Source organism: Podarcis muralis, chromosome 5 (assembly GCF_964188315.1).
Source record: "Podarcis muralis chromosome 5, rPodMur119.hap1.1, whole genome shotgun sequence".
Lineage (NCBI taxonomy): Eukaryota > Metazoa > Chordata > Lepidosauria > Squamata > Lacertidae > Podarcis > Podarcis muralis.
The window spans coordinates 59,601,460-59,621,615 of NC_135659.1; the positions used below are offsets into that span (position 1 = coordinate 59,601,460).

General features: G+C 44.7%; 1 protein-coding gene across 10 annotated transcripts in view; it reads left to right on the forward strand.

Moving 5' to 3' along the window:
- ATP2B4 (ATPase plasma membrane Ca2+ transporting 4) overlaps positions 1-20,156 on the forward strand; it is a 167,087-nt gene that overhangs the window by 106,748 nt on the left and 40,183 nt on the right. For 7 of the 10 annotated variants that reach the window (XM_077928960.1, XM_028734184.2, XM_028734191.2 and 4 more), the window contains 8 exons: positions 4,693-4,950; positions 5,958-6,083; positions 6,914-7,039; positions 11,133-11,168; positions 13,173-13,337; positions 15,446-15,660; positions 17,077-17,319; positions 19,487-19,728. In XM_077928960.1, the coding sequence (XP_077785086.1) occupies positions 4,693-4,950; positions 5,958-6,083; positions 6,914-7,039; positions 11,133-11,168; positions 13,173-13,337; positions 15,446-15,660; positions 17,077-17,319; positions 19,487-19,728 (1,411 nt within the window). The remainder of the gene's footprint in view (positions 1-4,692; positions 4,951-5,957; positions 6,084-6,913; positions 7,040-11,132; positions 11,169-13,172; positions 13,338-15,445; positions 15,661-17,076; positions 17,320-19,486; positions 19,729-20,156) is intronic. The other 3 variants (XM_077928965.1, XM_028734190.2, XM_028734192.2) reach the window with 1 other exon arrangement.

Here is a 20,156-nt window from a genome sequence, read left to right on the forward strand (position 1 = left end):
AGGGGATTGTACATTCCATCTGTTCGCCACTCTCAAATTCATGGGATAACCAATGCTCCAGTAGATTTGAGTATGATCATTTCTCCCACAATGCTTTTAGACATGAGATTTGCTATGGGAGAGGTTGCTGTTTATTCCATGCTTCAGCACATGCACAGAATTTGGTACTGGACCTAGAATTCATTTTTTTCTTTAAAAAAAAAGCTTATTTTTTTTTTAGATTTTATGACTGTGTAAATAGGCTTGAATGAAAGTATATGGGCAGTGCCTAATGAAACTTCAGATGAGTAGGATTTGAATGAGCAAGTGGCAGGGCTTCAGTGAATTGCAGATTTCTTTGCTGCTAATGACCAGCACAAGAAGATTAAATAACACAAAGAAGCAACTATGTGCATATTTGTTGAACTTACATATATGCACCCATATGAAGAGGTTGTAGCATTCTGCTCCTCTGGATACAAAATTTAGCACAGGATTTTTCTCTCTCTGAAGATTTACATATTTTTTACTTTCTTTAATATGTCTGCTGTGCCCTTCAGCAATATACTCTCAGGGCAGCAAACAATCTATAAGAGTAATTAAAACCATATCAAGACAACATACCAAACATATTAAGATAGCAGAGGCATGATTAAAACACACAAGAGTATCATGGAGGCAGAATAAAGCCAATTTAGATCACAATTCGATTGAATCTATCTTTACCTGGCACCATGAAGACATAGGATCGGTTGCCAAGTGAGTCTCCCTGGGGTAGGAGAGCTAGGTGCTTCAGCCAAGAAGGCTTCCACCTAATTTCCACCAAGACATCCACCTAATTTCAGAGAGTAGAAGCACCTTGCCCCTGGTCCCTGATGATGGCTTCAGTATATGGGCAGGTTCACAAGGAAGAAGGTTGCTCATCACTACTGCTGTGAAGGGCCACTGGGCTTAGTTAGCATCCATTTAGACTCACCTGGAAGTAGGTTTCTCTGAATGCAATGGAGATATCTCCTAAATAGGTGTGTATGGAACCACACTGATAAGCTGTAGTTGAATTGCTGCTTTCCTCAACTGCACTAATATGGTTGGTCAATTACTACTGATGTGAAGTGACATGTAAGTGGCCTGCATGTAAGCTCTAACAGAATTGTCACAGGCTCTGCTGTTGCATTCTGTTCCATTTAACTCCACCATTGACATTACTTGAGCCATTCATGAGCGCTTATGCCACAGTGAAATTTGTTCATCTTTAACATGCAACAGACATCTACACTCCTGTGGAAATTATCATGTAATATGCCCACTAAGTGGGATGGGACCAAGAACCCCACAATTTTAAGTGTTTCTTCTGCTGCAAGATTATGACCACCATTCACATTCCACACAAATAAAATCTGAAAACTAGATGTAGCCCACGGCTCACCGCGAATTTGCAGTGTGGCCCTTGCTGCTCAGCAAGCTGCTCTTTTTATAGAGCTTACCTTTACCAGCTAATGTGTTTATAATTGCGTCAGCTACAGCCTGCTGTGTGGACGAACCTCCATGGACATTTCAAAAAGCTTTACGCTAAGCCTTTAGCAACATCCATCAGGCTCATGGATGAAAGCAAGTTGATCAGAGGACGTCTTTTTGTTGTCTAGAAAGATATTATCTCTGCAGTTTGGGGAATATAGTAATAATTCTCTCCTCTTCTGCATGCTGCATGGTTTCCAGTAAAGATTAGTCCAATTTTCCTCCTTACATAACAATGGAGAAGTGAAAGGGCTGCACATCAACAGAGCTCTGATGAACAAAGGTTTTCAGATGGTGGCCTGCAAGCTCTATTCAGGTGGCGTGCAGAAAGGTTACAGAACAGTGACAGGTATTTTGACTTGCTCTCATCTGTTTTGTTTCCTGAAAACTGAGATCAAGGCCACTGTGTTTCTAACAGACTAACAAGACCCTGGCTAAGGGCCTACTATTTTTACAATACAGTGTGGTCTATATAAATAATTTTATAAATAAATAAAATTTAAATATTTCCCCTAAAAATTTGCTAGCTAAAGCAGGCTGTTCTTAGCAGCCCGGTCTAAGTCCTGTGATTTTTAAAATGCAGTGCTGGTTTTGATAATGTCAGCACTAAAGAAAACAGTGAGATCAGAAGCTCTGTGTGTGCGCGTGTACGTACGTACGTACATGAAATACTGCTGTGGGCCATTTTGTGATGATGCCAGATTGCAGGAGTAGAGGCTTCATACATTTCATAGTATTCTTCCTTAATCCTCCCCTTGAAAGTTCCCAAGATTCCAACTTCGGTGCTACATTCCACGTTCTGTTCTTGCATGTTGAACCTGCAGGGAGTCAAATTTCACACAACCATGATTATAGCCAGGCTCTTTTCTCAGATGGCATTATTTTTAGGTGGCTCCTGTGCACAATAAACACACTCAAAATTAATTCTGTTTAATTAGCGAAAGCCATTGTAAACAGTGCCACCTGAAAGTAGTTTTGGGTAGTGACGCTCCAGAGGTGCAATTCCCTTCCCAGACAAATTCACCTGTCACCATCATCAATTTCTTTTATATGTCAGCAAACACTGTCCTCTTCACCCATTTTTGTTATCGTCTGGTGTTGCAGCTGTTGCATTTGGGCTGAGCTGGGTTAGGCTATTGTTTTTATATAGTTTGAAGGGTTTTATATTGCAGTTTTAAGTGTAAGCTGCTATGAGTGCTACTTTAAGTGGAAAGGAGTAAAACAACAACTAAATAAATAAAATATTCCCAGATTTTTCCATGTAGTTGCAGATGTATACACAGTGTAATTGCTGTGAGCCATATTTGGGCTTGGGGAAAAAAATCTTTCCCAAACTGGATTAGCTAGTGGCCCTGGGGAGGTTTCTGCCCCACCCTATAACATCTGGGTACTTGCCTGAATTATCTAGAGCCATCCACTTTGCAGGCACCTGCTGTCATCTTTTGGCACTGCTTCTGACATATGGGTAACTTGATTTTATTTTTATTTGTATCTCACCCATCTTAAAATTAGGGTAGCTTCCAACATGGTAGAATACACATAAAACAGTAATAAACATAAAAACTTTAGATAAACCAGCTAAAACCTGAGTCCTAAGGGATATTAAAAAACCTTGTCTAAACAAGAATGGCTCTCATCCTGCATCCCAAAAGAAGCAGGGCGGATTGCTAGCAAGTATCTTAGGAAGCTTCAAAGAACCACAACCACTTCTGGTTCTGCCTTGCAGGCAGATGCTAAACCTGATAGCTCAGTAGTCCCTTCCAACTTTAAGTTCCCAGGGGCTAGCTCATGCTTGCGTATTCATTACTTGGTGATAGCAACATCAAGTGATCCGCTCCTATAAACAGGTAATCATTAATGACAGAGCCTTCACATCTGAAGTGATTGCAAACACAGAGGGCTGGATTTAAGCAATATGGTGGGCTAGTGGAAGCCAGCAGAGATTCCTGGTAGCACAAGAGGGTGTCCCTCCCAGACAGCCCACACCTCTCCCAAATCTGCTGTAAGGGGGTCAGGAGAACCCCTAGAACAGTGTGGGTGGGTGTGGGATGGGGAGATCACCACACTGGCCAAGCAGAAATGCTTGTGCTGGTGGCACAATTGTATCAACATGACACTGAATTCCACCAAAGGTTTTCATCTGAGACCCTTCACATATTTTCAGCTGCATGGAAATTACAGTCTTCATGATCTAGGATACTAGGTACAGTTGTTTACTGCTTCCCTAAGATGGGAAGGATGGAGAGGAAAGAAGTTAAGGTGTGTATGGGAGATGCCTTTGGGATTTGGGGGGTCAGAGAGAACCATTGTGGTACCTTCTGACAGTTTGCTTTGGTTTGTGGACTTTTCCTTGTTTCCCCTGAATTTGGGGGTGGGACAGCTTTGTGGGGTAACAAGTCAAACCAAGAGAGGAAACCATTTTTCCTAATGGTTTTGTATGGGTATGAGCTTTCAGAGACAGAGTAATGTTGAACCTGTGAGCCAAGGTAGTTTGGAATAGTTGAGTAAAGGGCAATAAATAGGGCCAGAATGACAGTGGGAAAAGAGCAAGTGGTACTTTTGTTATTTTATGTTTCTTAAAGGTCCTTGGTCAGTGTCATCAAGACATTTAATGCCTTGTGAATGGGCTGTCCCTGAACATGTCTCCTTCAATGAATAGGAGTTTTCCATCAACTGTGCACAGACTTTCCTTGCCACTGTCCAGCTACAAGGCTCCAGGCCCAGTCTTAACACATTTTTCCTCAGAAGTAAGTCCTGCTGTCTCCAGCAGGATTCACTTTGGGTCAGTGTGTAGAGGGTTTTAGACTTATGCTTTTGAAAATGTGTTAATATGCTATGTAGTGACCTTTATTATGTGGATAAAAATAATTCCTTCCTTTTCGACCGTTTGTCATTCTGAGCTTCTAGTGCAGTGTGCCTTCCTCTGCTTTCAAAGGGACTCACCAAGGACACTCATTACAAAAAAACCCCAGACTAGTTCCTTCCTTATTTTGTATTAATAGTTTGGAGAACATTATTACTTCCTTCGTCTCACTACCTGCTCATCATAATATGGGCAGGTAGCAAGTATTATGCTAGTGTCACAAACAACAATTCTGTTTTATGGTTTTTTTGTGAAGGACAACTGGCAGAGAGTGGCTATAAAAGTAAGTTTGTTACTGAAAACATTCTCTCTCTCTCTCTGTCATCCCATGGCAGTGTGTGGGCAAGCAGCAGCTGGTGCAGAGGATGAAGGTGAGGCTCAAGCTGGATGGATTGAAGGGGCAGCCATCCTCTTCTCGGTCTTTATTGTGGTGCTGGTCACGGCCTTCAATGACTGGAGCAAAGAGAAGCAGTTCCGGGGCCTCCAGAGTCGGATTGAACAGGAACAGAAGTTCACGGTCATCCGGAAGGGGCAGGTTATCCAAATCCCCGTGGCTGAGATTGTGGTGGGGGATATTGCTCAGATCAAGTATGGTGAGTGAAATACGGTAACTGGCCAGACAATCTGCTCCTCCTTTCCGTATGTCACGGTGTTTTTGTCATTCGTTATTATCCCTGAGCTATGTGAATGTTCTGCACTGGCAGTGGAAATGTCTCTTATCCATCAGAGAACTTCATTCCCAAGGATAGAGGTGGGTGTGATAGGCCTGAAAGTTATGAGAGCAGCTGGGGCAGTGTTGCGTTGGTATGGTGTAGGAGGTGAAAAATGATGTGGGAAGATATTATGGGCAAACGGCAGGGATGGGGAATCTAACAGTAAGTTAAGGAGAAAGAGGGCTAATGGATTTTTGGTGTATTGTAGAGTTGGTCAGAGAAATGCCCATCTTCCAACAATACACCAAAAAAGCCCTCTTTCTCCTTAACTCTCCCTTCTATTTCTGACCAACAGAGTTGGAAGATGGGCATTTCTAGAAAGAAGTGAGGAGGGGAACGGCTGTGTAGTATGAAGAACCCAGCACTGAGGCCACTCATGGGTATTCAGTAGTTGTGCAAATAAGATTTCTGAGCCAAAAAATAAGGTTGAAGATGGAAACATCAGATTCCTTCAGATTCATATTAATGCATCCCAGTTATTAGCCTGCCTGAAAACCCGCATACTGTCTATATCTGTTCTGAACTTTCTTTCCTGCAAGCATCACACCAACCCAGTGGCGTAGCGTGGGGGTGCAGGGGGGGCCGGCTGCACCGGGCGCAACATCTGGGGTTAGGGCAAATCCACGGGTTAGGGGGCGCAAATACATGGGTTAGGGGGCGCAAATTACTTGCCTTGCCCCGGGTGCTGACAACACACGCTACGCCACTGCACCAACACGCTACGCCACTGCACCAACCATAACCTGTCTTTCTGTAGAAATGTTTGGTGTTTCTCCCCTTTCAAGATTCTAAATGGATCTCAGAAATTAGTGAAAATGGAGTCGCTTCAGGTTTGGTGGAGAATAGCTGAAAACTCTTGAGAGTATGTTGATTTTTGCTTCTTCCAGGTGATTTGTTGCCAGCAGACGGGATCCTGATCCAAGGCAATGATCTGAAAATTGATGAGAGCTCTCTGACTGGGGAGTCAGACCAAGTGAAGAAATCTCTGGATAAAGACCCCATGCTGCTTTCTGGTAAGTCTGTCATGATTGCCAACTCAGATCCTGGTATACATTAGGGACAATAAGTTGAACTGCAGCCCATTTGGTGTTGTGTTTGAGTTCTTTTTATCCTGGGGGCATCTGCTTGTAATTATAGCCATGCCCTGCTGGCCATCCTTAGTGGAGATTCCATAAGCTTTTCTGTGGTAGAGAAGTTATGTTGTGATGCTCTAGGACATTATAGACAGGATTATCCTCTTTCACTCTGAGCAATGAGGTGCTATGTTGACAGGCCTAAAGATTGATCCTCTGCTGGAGGAGCATGCACACTTTGAACTGCCAGCATAACAGGCTTCTTCCTCCTGTTTCATTCTCAGTAAGCACATGGCGATGTGTGCTGGAGTATGACGCTCCATTCGTAGCCCAACAAAATCATTCACTCTGTATAACATCCCTGATGCCTTTCTTCTGCATGGGAATCTATGGAAGGAAAAAGCAAGGGTAGCTCAGGAACTGAGTTGCCCTTATCCAGCTATCTGTTGTGGGCATTTGGGCTCTCATTAGCTCATGGAGTTCACATCTGAAAGAGCTTCCCCATTCCTTCTTAGCAGAGAGGCCAACTCTGTGCATGCACTTATTTGCGTATGCTTTTCTGCCCCTTTCATTGAAATGAATGGAGAAGCCAGTGCACACATGAAATGAATGATGAAGCCAGCGCACACATGAAGCTCTGGAAATCACAAGTGAGCCTAGAAATGAGGCTCCATCTTCTATTTTTCTCTGCACTTTATCGCAGAATTCATTGTGCTTTCTCCATTCCTCCTGGTTGCCTTTATCCACATTTTGCCTTGTCTTTTCAACAGGGACTCATGTGATGGAGGGCTCTGGTCGAATGATGGTCTCGGCTGTGGGTATCAACTCACAAACTGGAATCATTTTTACTCTACTGGGTGCTGGAGAAGGGGAAGAGGAGAAGAAGGTCAAGAAAGGTAAGAAGATTCTGGAGCCAGGCTTTTGTGGGAAGCATCATCTGAGAGTTCCTTAGGTGTATTGACACTTGGTAGCTGGAGTGGAACACGTGCTCCCCTTTGTGTGAGTGTCTGAACTGAAACCCTGTGAGTTTTAGGAGGAGGAGATGTTGGGAGTTCTGCGTCCAATGCTGTGAACTCAAGATGTAGCTAGTACAGGCCAATGAAAGAGGCTAGTGAATTTCCAGCAACTTCTTCTTGTTTCCTATTCAGCTGCCGCTCAGTAAAGTTGAAAAGGTGGGGTGGGGTGGGGTTGGTGGGGACAGGACTCCTTGGGGTCTACTATCCATAACTAGTTTTAGAAACAATACATGGATTTGCTCCACTGAGCTATCTTCTTAAGCTGGCAGAGTTAGCTTTCTTAAAAGGGACACGTGGGAATTTCAACAAAGTGTTGCAGCGTGGAGTGGAACAAATATGGCAGCAACCAGCCAGCCATGACATTCTCTCAAACATCCAGTTCCATCCCCCCACGCCAACAGTCAGTATTCCATGGGAATTGAGAATGTGCAGTTTGCACTGGGCTATTTATAAGAAATATTTATATACCACTTTATCATAAAAATATCAAAGCAATTTACAGAATAGAAACAGGAAATATAATATCATAGAATAAAAACATTAACATGTTAAAAACAGGCATCTATAACAGTTGCAGAAGTACTCTTAATCGCCTTGATAGGCCTGGCAGAAAAGAAAAATTTTCAGCAGGTGCTTAAAAGTTGGAAGATGCCTGCTGAATCTCTGTTGGGAAAGCGTTCCACAGGACTGGGCAGATAACATCTAAAAACCTCCAAGTCTGCTGATACCTCACTGTTGTGTGTGGATGGTGCCGTTTTGGCTGTATAAGGTTAGGCACTTAGAGAATGAATTTACTTAGGATAAAGACAAGTCAATAATCTATCAATGGCTATTTAGTCATGATAGCATTACACCTCTGAATACCCAGTGCTGGAGTTAAGCAATGGGACAGAGGATTGTTGCTTCTGAGCTTCCCAAAAACATATGTCTGAGTTCTCTTTTAGAGATCCCCTGAAAGGGAAGTTGACACATCATTGGAATGATCAAAGTCCTCTCCAAACTCCTTGTCCCTAAGACGTTGCCACCAAGTACATATTTCTCCTCTGTTTTTTGTTGTAATCTGAAATTATGAAGCCCCTGCCTTACTGAAGTTGGAATAGAGGGAACAGTAGGATGCATATGTCCTGCCATCATTCATGGATAACTTGACTGGGAGAGGTGTCTTGTGAAAGAATTCTGTTCTTTCTACCAGCTACCTGTGCAGGCTGGTGCCCATGGTCCACTAGAGCAGTGTTTCCCAACCTTGGGCCTCCAGCTGTTTTTGGACTACAATTCCCATCATCCCTTGCCACTGGTCTTGCTAGTCAGGGATGATGGGAGTTGTAGTTCAAAAACAGCTGGAGGCACAAGGTTGGGAAACACTGCACTAGAGCAGTATTTTCCAACCTTGGGTCCCTAAACATTTTTGGACTACAATGCTAATTGTCCCTAACCATTGGCTAAGAGTCCAACAGCATCTAGTGGGGAACCAGAGATGGAAGAACACTGCTTGGAGCATGTTATCACTGAAATTAGTAATAAGGAATACATTCTGTAGCATTTTACAAATACGTTTGTTAACTTGTTCATCCCCAGAAAGACCAAAGGATAGCTCAGTTGGCAGAATATGAGACTCTTAATCTCAAGAGTTGGGGGTTCGAGCCCCATGTTGGGCAAAAGATTCCTGCATTGCAGGGGGTTAGACCAGATGACTGTGGGGTATGTCATTCTTAGTCTAATTTTTCAGAAGAATAAACTCAAACTGAATCATAGTAGCTTTGGTTCAGACAGTCCTAACTAACCATTGATTTCATACTCTTAAGCATGATAAGGGCTGGCTCTACACCAATACTTGAAATGCTAAGCATGATCAGAGCTGGTTTATAGCAAAGCAGTCAATTTGAATCAGAGCAGGTCAGCGTGCATTTGACTATGCTGGCACATAAGCCAATCTAATTCACACCCAGTTCTTCACAGTAGGTTTGGTTTCCAAATAAGGCTTTGATGCTTTCTCACTTTCCACCGAAACACGTTGGCATGTCATTTACACGAACAGAACCTGCCCACAGGTCTGACTTGCTCGCTGCAGTTAGCAGAAATGGCACCTGTACTTTTAACCCTACCCGGCAAGCCAGCATCCTCCCCACTGAAACAATACTAAAGGACAGCCAGTGTCGGAAGCATTAAACAGACTGGGACAGAGTGAAGCAGAGAAGAGACTGTTGTTCCCCCAGTAGCCAGATGGGAGTCAACACTGTCTCTCCAGGGAATTTTGTTTTGTTGTCTTGAACTAAAAATAAAATATATTGATGAAGCTGGGTTGGAGAGTCAGGTGTGTGTGCATTCGTACACACAAGAGTTGCCTCTTCTTCCTAACCTTTTGGAAATTTGGAACTGGAAGAAATTGAAATACCTGCAGTAGTAGCTACTAGCTTCACAAAAAAAAACATCATTTAGTACCTGGAGGATGCAAAATGTATTGAGCCGCACCCCCAAGGCTTAGTAGAGCTTCTACACCCACAGAGCTCTGCAGAAACTGTAGCTGCTGAATCAAGCAGACCAGTTAATCGGCCATAGTAAAAACAGACCTCCTTCCCCCGCCCAGCCCACCCAAAAATACTGAGCAATATTATTCAGTATGTGCCCTAGTTGCATAAAGAAAGTAGTCGTCATGTTGGCAGAGGTGGGGTTCTCTCTCTCTTCTGGGGGAAAAAAATACAAATAACGAATCCTGAAGATTTAAAAATCAAAACATTACCATAAGGATGACCATTCTACTCATCACTCAGTCTGGCTGCATAATTATGTATGTGCAAATCCCATCAAATTCCATGGAACCTATGCATGAGCATGTGTGTGTAGGGTTGTGTGCTGTTAGTCACTTAATGCAGATTGATTGCCCCAACACACTCTTTTTTTCCTTTTTCCTTTTTTGAGCCGCTGTTCCATACTTACGAACTGGGGCAGTGAATAAGTGGTAAAAGGATGGATTTTTCCTATTCTTTTAAGTTCATAAATTGACTGGTTGGTACGAAATCAGGGCATGGTAGTTATTCTGGATTAATTACTCTCAACTAAAAGGGCTGCATCTGGCAAAATCCGCATGCCAAACTTTATTCAGGTCTGCTGAGGGCAGACTGAAATCCATAAGAAAATGATGCAAAGCTGCTTTGCTGGAGGGGATGCTCTCTCTCATCTTTGCAGGTTTACATCACACTGTGGGCCATGGACTTATATGGCTGTGGCATATTATGAATTCTAATTGCCTGCTTCTGTTAGCACTGTTTATGAACTGTCCTGTAGAGAGGATTGGAGTCAATCTGCAACTCTCCCAATATGATTCATTCCTCAGTAGGAACAGTTCTGGGCAAGCTCTGTACTGCTCTTCCATTATACAAAGATCTCCTTCCTGAAGAAAGTGGAGTAGCAAAGAATTTTATTTAGCATTTGGCAGCTGCTCTGGAATGTAACCTGAGCAGCCGAAGAGGTTCCTTATATTAATGCTTTTGAAGATGTTTTATTTGGGTTTGGGAGGCAGGGAGGGCCTGATGCACCAGAGTTTGGGAGTCTCTAGATTAGAAATTCCACATGGAATGGAAGTCCAAGGATAAGCTTCCCCATTTGTTGTTGCAGGGAGCTGAACCAAACCCCACCATCATTCCCCCGATATCCATTAGTCCCAAGGCTAGTTCCATTGATTCAAAGCAATGCTTGTTTCTGCAGCTGCTTGCTGCTTCCATTAGAGCAAAGGCGAGAGCTGGAAGGTGGGGATTTGCAGTGGCCTTTTTAGCTGTGAGGAACTTTGGACTTCTCCAGCCCTGTTGCGATGGTGCTCAGCCCAGGTGGCAGCTGTGTCGTGCATAGCTTTCCTCCCATGTCCGACAGCCTCCCCAAGAGAGCACTGAGCCCCCGCATACGGGTGTCCACCAACAGGGACATCGATGTCACAAACCGTGTGCTCAGTGCTCCACCCTTTCTCTCTTTGTCTGAACAGGTAAAAAACCCGGAGCCCCCGAAAATCGCAACAAAGGTAACCAGCCTCTCCATCCTTTGAACCAGCACCACACTAACTACTGAGCATTCCTCCTTCCTTCTTCCCATGAGTCTGTGCTCTTTGTTGCTACGGCGGGATCTCGCCTTGTTGTTCTAGAAGAGGGTGTAATGATTAACATAGTGCTAACCACCCACCACTTCCGTCCTTGCTGGGCAGTTTCCCATATCTGGCGTTGCAGCACCCCCTGCTAGCTGAGCATTGCATTTCAGGGCTGACAGGGTTTTATTCATACATATTTTTCTCCAGTCCCTAAGTTTCAAAAATTGTTCATTTCTTCATGAAGAAAGGATAGGCTGCTGTACGCAAGATGTAAACAAAAATGCAAAAAGTGTCAAGGAACATAAGAAAGCACTTTCCCCCCCACAGTTAAATTTGTGAGGTTGTGCTGAAAATGAAATTGCAGCTTCTTATCCTGTGGGATCCCACAATATTTTAGCTTGGTGGAATTGTGCTAAGCTGCATAAATGCCCAGGATCACACCAATTATTATCTCGTTCTGCTCCAAACCCCTAAATCGTTACTTTTTAATCAGGGGCCTGAGGTGGGTCCAGCACACCTGGTCATTACACTCTGTTCTTCTCATGGCCTTTTGAATCAAAGTGAGTGTCTATTCTCTGATATGTTTCACCCCCTGTTCTTTCCAGGCTATGGTGAAGAAGCCCATTTCTGCACCTGTCTGTTCTCCCTCTTCCTATACCTTCTCCTTTCTCTTTCTCTTCCTTTTTTCTCAACAGTTTTGAGTTTTCCCTCCTTCTGATCTGAACTCTTGGGTTATTTTGGGATTGGCCCCCACTCCCCCATCATGTCCTTCAATCCTAACTGTGCAGATCAGTTACAAAGCAGCCACGTACACATTCATCTGAACCCGCATCACTTTGGGAAGAGAAAAAAGGTGGGGGGAACGGGTTTGTTTATTTCAGGGATTTTAGGGATTGAATCCTTGCCTCTGGAAGGTGACACAGATTGCTGCAGTTGTGCTGATATGCACCAGTTGAGGATCTGCCTCTTGTATTTTGGAGAGGTTCCAAAGACATTGTGGTCTAGACCACAAAAGTGACAGGTGGGAAACAGACTAACAGATTCCCTTCCTATTAGTTGACTCAGTCCTTGCCCCCTCATAATTAACCTTCCTCTTTCCCTCCCCACCCAACAACTCCACAATTGTTGTGTTATGTACAGTGAAAAAGACTAGCTCCCAGAGGCCTTAAAATGATCAACGCAAGGGATCTATTCAATGGAAAGATTTTTCCAGCTAAAAACAATTCTAGTTTTCTATCATTTATTCAGGTGATGATTTAAAATAAGAGCTAATCTATAAGGAGAACCTCCTGCAAATATTAACTATCAAGCAGCTCGGATCACTTGCTGAACTCTTTTGAGTTCTTCAGCTGTAAACCATCCCAGAGCCTGGACAGAGGTTCCTTGCACTTTGTCCATCTGCGCTCCTGGATGCTTGCACTTGCCTCTAAAATAGCCAGTACCAGCCTCTGCTGAGGAGCAGAGGACTTTAGTCATGCCATGGGAGTCTGAGTATAATAGCTGTTCACAGGTTAGGTTTTGCACCGCTTCCACCTTGCTACCTCAGTGAGGTAAGTACCAATAACTCCATCTTACAGAAATGCTCATGGAGGAGATGCCTTGCACAGGGACATGCAGCAAATCAGCAAGCCTCCTGTGCCTTCCTAGCAAGGCTGTCCTTCCTTCCAGGTGTAGTCATCTGAGATGTTGAAATGTATTGGCCTTTGGGAGGGGGGGATTTTTTTGCCACCTGCTTCAGTCATCTGTTCCGGAGGGATGTGGAACAGGGCTCCCTGGATGTCTAGGTTTACCAAGTGTCTGTGTCTGTTGTTGGGGTTCCTGTGCACTGGGATTCTCTCTCCCTCTCTGTGCCGTCCTTCCTTCTCTTTCTGTTGCACCTAAAGTGTTTCTCAGCTGTTCTTCCCACTCATTCGGCCACTGTTTGTTTCACCCTGGATCCAGCAAAAACTCAAGATGGTGTGGCCCTGGAGATCCAGCCACTGAAAAGCCAAGAAGGGGTGGAAAACGAGGAGAAGGAGGAGAAGAAGAAGGTGAAGGTCCCAAAGAAGGAGAAGTCCGTGTTGCAGGGGAAACTCACCCGTTTGGCAGTTCAGATTGGAAAAGCAGGTAAGCATGTCAATAGAGGCAGGATTTGGCAGTCTTGCAAGGCTGTCTCCCTAGTTTGTTTGTTATGCACGGGCAAGGAAGGCAGATCCAAAGCAAGCATGACAGAAGTCAAGTGCAATTCCACTCAAGTGTTCAAAATCTGACTTAGACTGCAATCCTGTGTGCATTTAAGGCTTATCCATACTTCCTCTTGTCCCACTGCTTTCCCCTGGGGAAAACCGCTCTTTATTGCTCAGTTGGGGCAAATGGCAATTCAGGTTTTCTCTGAATCGATTTGCTCCGATTTAGCACTAAAGAGTAGGTTTTCCCTGTAAAAGGAGCAGGACAAAGGGAAATCCACTTTGACCATGCCTAAAAAGTATGGGCCAGGCACGGAACAAGCAGAAGTGTGGGCAAGCCCTTAAACAGGCTCATACCAGAATGAAGTCAGCAGAACTTACTTATGAGTAGGTGTAAATAGGATTGCTCTGTCAACCCAGCTCCATACTCAGTATTTATTCTGTCTGGCAACACCTCCCCAGGGTCTTTTCTCTCCTTGCTACCTGCAATTCTTTTAACTAGAAAACCAGGGATTTAAATCTGAAAACATCTGTATGAATGTCACGTTCTCTGTTGCTTCCTCACTGGTAAGGTGAACACATTGTATATGGAAGGTTCCCAATTCAGTCCTACCATTTCTAGCTGAAGGGGCTCAGGTAGCTGCCTGGGAATTTGAAGAACTGTTGAGTGTCAGAGGAAATAATATTGACCCAGATGAACTAAACTTCTGGCTGGGTGTAATTTGCCTTGTTCTTTTAAAGTGTGGTGGCCTCCTTCCCACTGTAGCTGTACAAAGATCCCTATCTGAATGATGTCAGAATGGCTCTTGATTAAATTTGTTGCCTTAGGGCCTAAGTGCAAACATGTACAACACCCCAAAGACCTTTATAAGAAATTGTTTGGAGGAAAGCTGGTTTTAGGAGGAACCATTTATGGCAGAGAAACAGGAGCAGCCTCTGTGCTCCAAATTTCCAACTCCCAAAGCAGCTTTTCTGTAAAGGAAGAAAATACATACTGTTTGGGTTTTGTTAAAATCATTTGCATGTAATGCTTACGGGAAGGGCCATAGTGGTGGAGCATGCAAAAGGTCTCAGGTTCAATCCCCAGCTTCTGCAGATAAGACTTGCTCCCAGCCTCTGCGGGGAGACTCTTGCCCTAAAACCCTGGAGTGTCACTTCCAGTCAGTGTAGACTGTGCTGTGCTAGAAGTTTACCAATGGTCTGACTCAGTAGAAGACAGCTTCCTATTTCCTAGGTCCAGCTGAGATTCCAGTTGACACTGCACCCCAATTGGCCAAAATAACCACGACTTCTTCCCTGCCAGCCCTGCCAACCCAAGTGTTTTGAAAAATCCTGATTCATGACTTTTTCAAAAAAGGGGGAGGGGGAAAATAGGAAGATTGAGTGAATAAAATTCGCTAGAGAGACTGTTCCTTTTTGTTTGCCTTTGAGCAAATTGCTCTCAGAGCAGATGCAGGCACAAGCAATGCCAACCATTTCTCTGCAGCTACGAGGCCGGGAAAAGAAGCTTCATCCTGAGTAATGAGTTCAAAGGCGGGGCAAAATTGTCTCATTGGTAACATGTGGCAGTGACTGACGGGGGTGACTTTGCATGCGCCCCTGCCTTCCTGATACTGGCTGTTGCTGCTGCTTACTGAGAGGGGGGAGTGCAAGGTGTAGGGAGCTCGGCCTGCTGCTGAGGCGATGGCAGAAGGGTCAGATTGGGTTGCTGCTGCTCATGCCCCTACACTGAGCACCCTGTATCTCTCCCCCTTGCTAAGTGACAGTGATGCTTGACATTGGGAACCAAGCACCCCACACTGACCTCTGTTGTAGTCTCTACACCTCTTGGAAGAGAGAGAGATGACACAGAGAGGAGGCTCTTGTGCAAGTTAACTGGTGCATTGCAGTTCTCTCCATTGTGAGACCTGAAATCAGTAAGCTTTGATTAGTACCCCTCAGTCCAGGTTGGCAACTATAAAATTATCACTGTGGTCCAGCCAACCCTCTGATCTTCTGGTGGTCTGCCCTCACCTGCCTTCTCTTTCTGTCCCTGTTCCTCCTCCTCAGGCCTGATTATGTCAGCCATCACAGTCATTATCCTGGTGCTGTATTTTGTGATTGACACCTTCGGGATTCAAGGAAGGCAATGGCTGGCCGACTGCACCCCCATCTACATCCAGTATTTCGTCAAGTTCTTCATCATTGGTGTCACTGTGCTCGTGGTAGCTGTGCCTGAAGGCTTGCCTCTAGCTGTAACCATCTCTTTGGCCTACTCTGTGAAGGTGAGAGGCTGGAAGCCAGAAGAGATTTTGGACCTGATATTGGCTGCCAGGTTGGGGGAGACAGGGCGGGGCTGGATCTGGAGGTTGGGTTGCTTTCTTCAGTTTTAGGGGGAAAGGCTAGATTTGGATTTGCCACAACAGATTTATTGTGCAAGGAAGTGGAGAGTAAGGTGCCTTTTTCTTTGGAGTGCATGAAAGGAGTGGCTAGAAGCACTTGGAGTTTTACAGTGTTAAAATAAGCACATTTACCGTATTTTTCGCTACATAAGATGCACTTTTTTCCTCTTAAAATCTAAGGGGAAATGTCTGTGTGTCTTATGGAGCGAATGTGTGGTCCCTGGGGCTGGGGGGGGGGGGAGCCGGGATTCCCCCGCCAGCCCCACAAGCCTTGGGGAGGCTTTGCATGGCTATCCCTTTAAAGAGCGTGCAGCAAGGCTCTCTCCCTTCCCCCACCACCTGCAAAAGCCCCCAAGAGCCGCACTCCCTTTAAAGAGGTGCGCGGAGTGTGTGTGTGGCTCCTCAGGGAAAAGCCTTAAAGTGCCACACACACGCTCTTCGCGGCTCATGAAAAGGAGCACTGAGCAGAGCCTGGGATGCATACAGGCTCTGCTCAGCGCTCCCTTTAAATAATTTTTTTTCTTGAATCCCCCCCCCCCAAAAGTAGGTGTGCCTTATGGTCAGGTGCGCCTTATGGAGCGAAAAATACAGTACTCAACTTGAGCTGGCCTCCACTTCTTACACCAAATGCTTAGATAGAAACTAAGATAGATGTGAGGTCTGTTCATCTCTCTCTCATTTTTACTCTATTGTGGCATTTAAGAATAATATTGTTCGGCACATCACTGCGAGGTTGTTTAGTTACAACTATTTCCCAAAGAGGCAGATTTGCAAGATTTGTTTCCTCTCCCCTACTTTGATTTCTTTCATGCTATAATAATAATAATAATAATAATAATAATAATAATAATAATAAATTTCCTTTATACACCGCCCTCCCTGGCCAGGACCGGGCTCAGGGAGGCTAACATCAAAGTATGATACATTAAAAACATAAATCACACAATTGATTAAAATACAGCTTAAAATAAAATTTGGAGCAGAATAAAATCAGATGGCAACCCATGGATTATAACTATAGGGGATGAGAGCATTGAGTGCTCACCAGGCCCAACTGTTTGTGCTGGTCTTATATGAGCTGGTGGAAAGGGTTAGGGAGGCCACTTACATACTGGGTATTATAACAAAAAAAGAGAGGGGGTCAGATTGGGCCCCAACCAAAGGCCTGTCGGAACAGCTCCATTTTGCAGGCCATGCAGAAAGAGGACAGCATCTTGCATTAGTCCAATGGCCAGTCTGCCTCTTTGCCATTTAGTCTCCGTAACCCTTCTTTGTGATTCCTGTGTTTCCCTTGCACAGAAAATGATGAAAGATAACAATCTGGTTAGGCACTTGGATGCTTGCGAGACAATGGGCAACGCCACTGCTATCTGCTCAGACAAGACAGGTACTCTCACCATGAACCGTATGACTGTGGTCCAAGCTTATGTGGGGGACACCCACTACAGACAGATCCCTGACCCAGAAGCCATCCTGCCCAAGGCTCTGGACCTCATCATCAACGGCGTTGCAATAAATTCTGCTTACACCTCTAAAATCTTGGTAAGTCCTGGCTTTGTGAAGGAGCTAGCATTGCCACCCTTCATCTAGTTCACTAAGGAGAGGAGTTTAGTAGGACCATTCATCCACCTGAAAATTGCCATTCTGTGGTGGAAGGATTGGTGCACACACACTTCTTCCCCACGTGTATAAAGCATAGTCATAGTGTGCACCAGGCACTCCATGCACAAGCCCAGGCGCTTGTGGACTTCATTGGTGTTATCTTTTCCTTTCCATTTGTGCCTGTGTGCAACACGCATGCAGCGATGCACACATGCTCTCTCCTTCCACCACAGAACCAAAAGATGGACAAGCATCCTTGTGCTTGTCCCACAATTAAATCTGTTCTCTTCAAGAATATCTTTAGTGTTCACAAGAATGCTTGAAAATGCCCAGTTCCTTCTGCTTCCTACAGCCCTGTTTCTGAGGTGAGGGGGATCTCTTTTGGGAACCAGGATGGGGCCACAGATGGAGAAAGCAGCTCCCTCAAAGGAGAGCCTAACTGAGCTTCTTCTCCTTCCTTTGGTGTCTGAAAAGTGAAGGTGCTTTCTGTGTAATGATGCTACCAGTGCCATTTTCTCCTGAAGATCCCAGAGGTTGAACTGCAATCCCTCTGATCCACAGTGGGAAAAGATGCTGTGAGCTTCACCATGCTGGCATCATCTTACAAGAGAGCTTAGAGAGCTGTTTTATTAATCTTCCTAAATAAAATAAACATATTCACGTTATAAACAGGCAGGGAAAGGAGTGAGGCAGGCAGGGCTCTCTCATCTTTGAGGGAGCCCTCTGTCACCTGCTGCCCCATCCCTGACCCCAAAGTGTGTTCTTTGCTTTTTGAGTGGCAGATGGACAGAGGAGGAGGAGCTTGAACAAGCTGCATCAAGCTCACAGTGGACTGTGCCTGCTTTTTAATTTGATGGAGGGATGCAACAGCCTCTGCTGCAAATGCTCTCCCTATCAATGTTCTTTTACCTGGGTGAATCTGTGAACCAACACTATCAGCTGTCACACTGATCTGCAGCATATTTACCAAGGAACAGAAGAGCCTCAGTAGGTTTGTAGGGAGGAGAGCAGGACATTTGTCACTAACTTACGGTCGGTCGGTCTCACTTCCAACAGGATTAATCTCTGTGTAGGGAAAAGCAACGTCTGCTGGGATCTCTGTTCTCAGACTTGGATCCCTGTTACATGTATTGGCTGCTTGCAGCAGAAAAACACACCGTGCCTTTCATGTGTTAACAAAATGCACTTTTTTCTCAAACATGAAAGTAATCTTCGTGTCTGGAAAAAAATAGCATATGAAGCTCTTTTTGAAATGTCTAATATACATAAACCTTCCAAACTCTCCAGTGAGGTAGGGAAGTGCCGTGCAGTTGGCTCCTCTGATCTGGGACTGACAAGGAGAAATCTGAATACCCACCAGTCAGTCTGAGATCAGAAGAGGTCTCTGCTTCACAAATCTGACAGGTAAGGAAATTCTGCTAATATCCCTTTCTCACAGATAGAAACTGAAGCCTAAAGAGATTAAGGCTTTGACTTCTGAAAGATAAAAATAACAGCCATCTAGCTAACTCACTTTGGATTTTCGTCATTTTTACCTCTGAAATTCTCTTCTAGTGACAGGAACCCACCATGGACAAATCCAAATGTTTTTCATTGCATATTGTTGCCTCTTTGCTCCAAGGAGCTCGGAGTAAGGGCCAAACCAGACAGAAAGTTAAACTCCTCTTTGCATTAGCATGCATGGTTTTTTGGTTTTTTGTTTAATGCAAATAGCATGAGCTAAAGGGGCTGATAATTACCAGGATCACAGCCGGGCTGGAAAGGGGGGAATTCTGATCCAAAAGGGTTCTTCATATGATAGCTGCATATATTTGGTTTAATCCTCTCCCCCAATCCCCACATTGCAATTTTATTCTCCCTCTGAGGTGGTTGGGCTCAAGGACAGCAACGAGATCAGGTTCAGCCAGGGAGCTTCATGACTGAGTAGGGATTTGAACCCACAGCTCCCTGGTCCAAGTCCAGTGCTGTACCCACTAAGCCTCACTGGCTTTCCCTTCCTGTTCTGTGCTTACCAATCACCCAATTCAGATAGGGTGCAAGTGGCCATGGCTGTTTAGATGTGATTTGCCATTAGTTTATCACCTGACACTCGTTTTGGGAAATCTAGCCACCAGAGAAAGAAGGGGGCCTCCCACGTCAAGTTGGAAATAAGACGGAATGTGCGCTTCTGGGCTTTGTGCTGGACCTGAAGCAGGATTATCAAGCCGTCCGCAATGAGGTGCCAGAGGAAAAACTCTACAAGGTGTACACCTTCAACTCGGTCCGCAAATCCATGAGCACGGTGCTGAAGAACCCAGATGGGAGCTTCCGCATGTACAGCAAAGGAGCCTCTGAGATCCTCCTGCGCAAGTAACTAACTTCTCTCCTAATGGCTCTGTTGGGGTCTCTGGTGATTCTTTCTGCCATATTCCAGAAGGGTAACTGTTACTTTGTGGGTGCAAAGAAACAGCAAAGAGTCTGTCATCCAGGAAAGCTTGTGCTGTAATCGATTTGTTAGCCTTTAAGCTTCTACTGGACTCTTCTTGTTGTTGTTTTCCATTTCCCTCCTTTACCACTGTTCCCAGAGTTCCCACTGGCAGTGGAATATCTAGGCAGACTCAGAAGGCTTTATTGCAGAAAGCTGGACATTTAAAAGCCTAATTGGGCATGATTTCATTCCCACAATTAGCAGTTACAGGAATGGGTTTTTTAAAAGTAAACAGCAAGAGCAGGGGACCCAATCCAGATTAGAGTTCAGAAGGTAACCCTCCTCTCCTCCACTACAGTCCCAGATTGGA